At 39.4% G+C, this 1009-nt stretch overlaps 1 protein-coding gene across 1 annotated transcript; it reads left to right on the plus strand.

The window, feature by feature from the left end:
* Positions 1-202: 202 nt before the first annotated feature.
* On the plus strand, positions 203-1009 carry LOC149952572 (uncharacterized). The gene has a single exon (XM_090169765.1). It carries the CDS (start codon positions 203-205, stop codon positions 1007-1009), a length of 807 nt encoding a protein of 268 aa, XP_090025891.1.

Consider the following 1009-nt stretch of genomic DNA (forward strand, 5'->3'; position numbering starts at 1 on the left):
ATCAGTTGTTCATCTCTCGTACCCGGAGCTTGTAGGTTATTTTAATACACATAATCACATCTAAAATATAGTTAGTCCTGAAGATATAAAAGACCAAGAATATAACATGGTGTCAGAGTGTTGTTAACGAACTCGCGTTTTCTGAATTCATTCATCAAGTTTGCTGTGTTTCTTTTGCAATAGCGCTACAACTCTTAGGACAATGGCTTCAAATCTCCCTATGATTAAACCTTTTGTCTCTGGTAATAACCCTACTGAATCTTGGTGTTTCTGGAAGCAAGACTTTGTAGACTACGTAAAAGCTATGAAATACAGTGCTGAACCTGAGGATACGAAAACCGCTCTATTTCGTCATGTTTGCGGTGATGAACTCAAGCAACAATACCGATCGTTTACCTTACATCCGATAGCTCCTGCACAGGAGGTTACTTTAACGCAAATACTGGACGAATTCGACAAGCATTTTCAGGACTACCAAAACGTAATATACGCAGCTTTTATATTTTTGGAAATAAAGCAGCAACAAGATGAGAAATTTCAAGAATTTTATACCCGCCTAAGACAAGCTATTGTGGAATGTAATTATGGAAATTCTGAAGATCTTATGTTACGCGATAAATTAATTCAAGGGCTACGAGAAAATGCCTTAAGTGAACGGCTACTTCGTGACCCCACTAAAAAGGCTATGAATATGAGTCTCCAAGAGGTCATAACTGCATGCAAATCTGCAGAAGAATCGCGAGTCCACGCGGACGCCATGAGCGAAAATAAAGCGACCTTGAATGCGCTAGACCGTGGGAGCGGTAGACCAAATTTTCAAAGGCACGTGAATACGCCTACAACAAACGACCTTGGGCGAAATAAAGCGATTCCTAAAGCTTCTAATAGGCTACTTATATGTAAATTTTGTGGTCGGAATCACGAATTTGGTCGAAATATCTGTCCTGCATATGGACAAACGTGTACAATATGTGGATTTAAGAATCACTGGGCAAAACAGTCAATCTAA

This window comes from Leiobunum rupestre, chromosome 3, assembly GCF_980474605.1.
Source record: "Leiobunum rupestre chromosome 3, qqLeiRupe1.1.hap1, whole genome shotgun sequence".
NCBI lineage: Eukaryota > Metazoa > Arthropoda > Arachnida > Opiliones > Sclerosomatidae > Leiobunum > Leiobunum rupestre.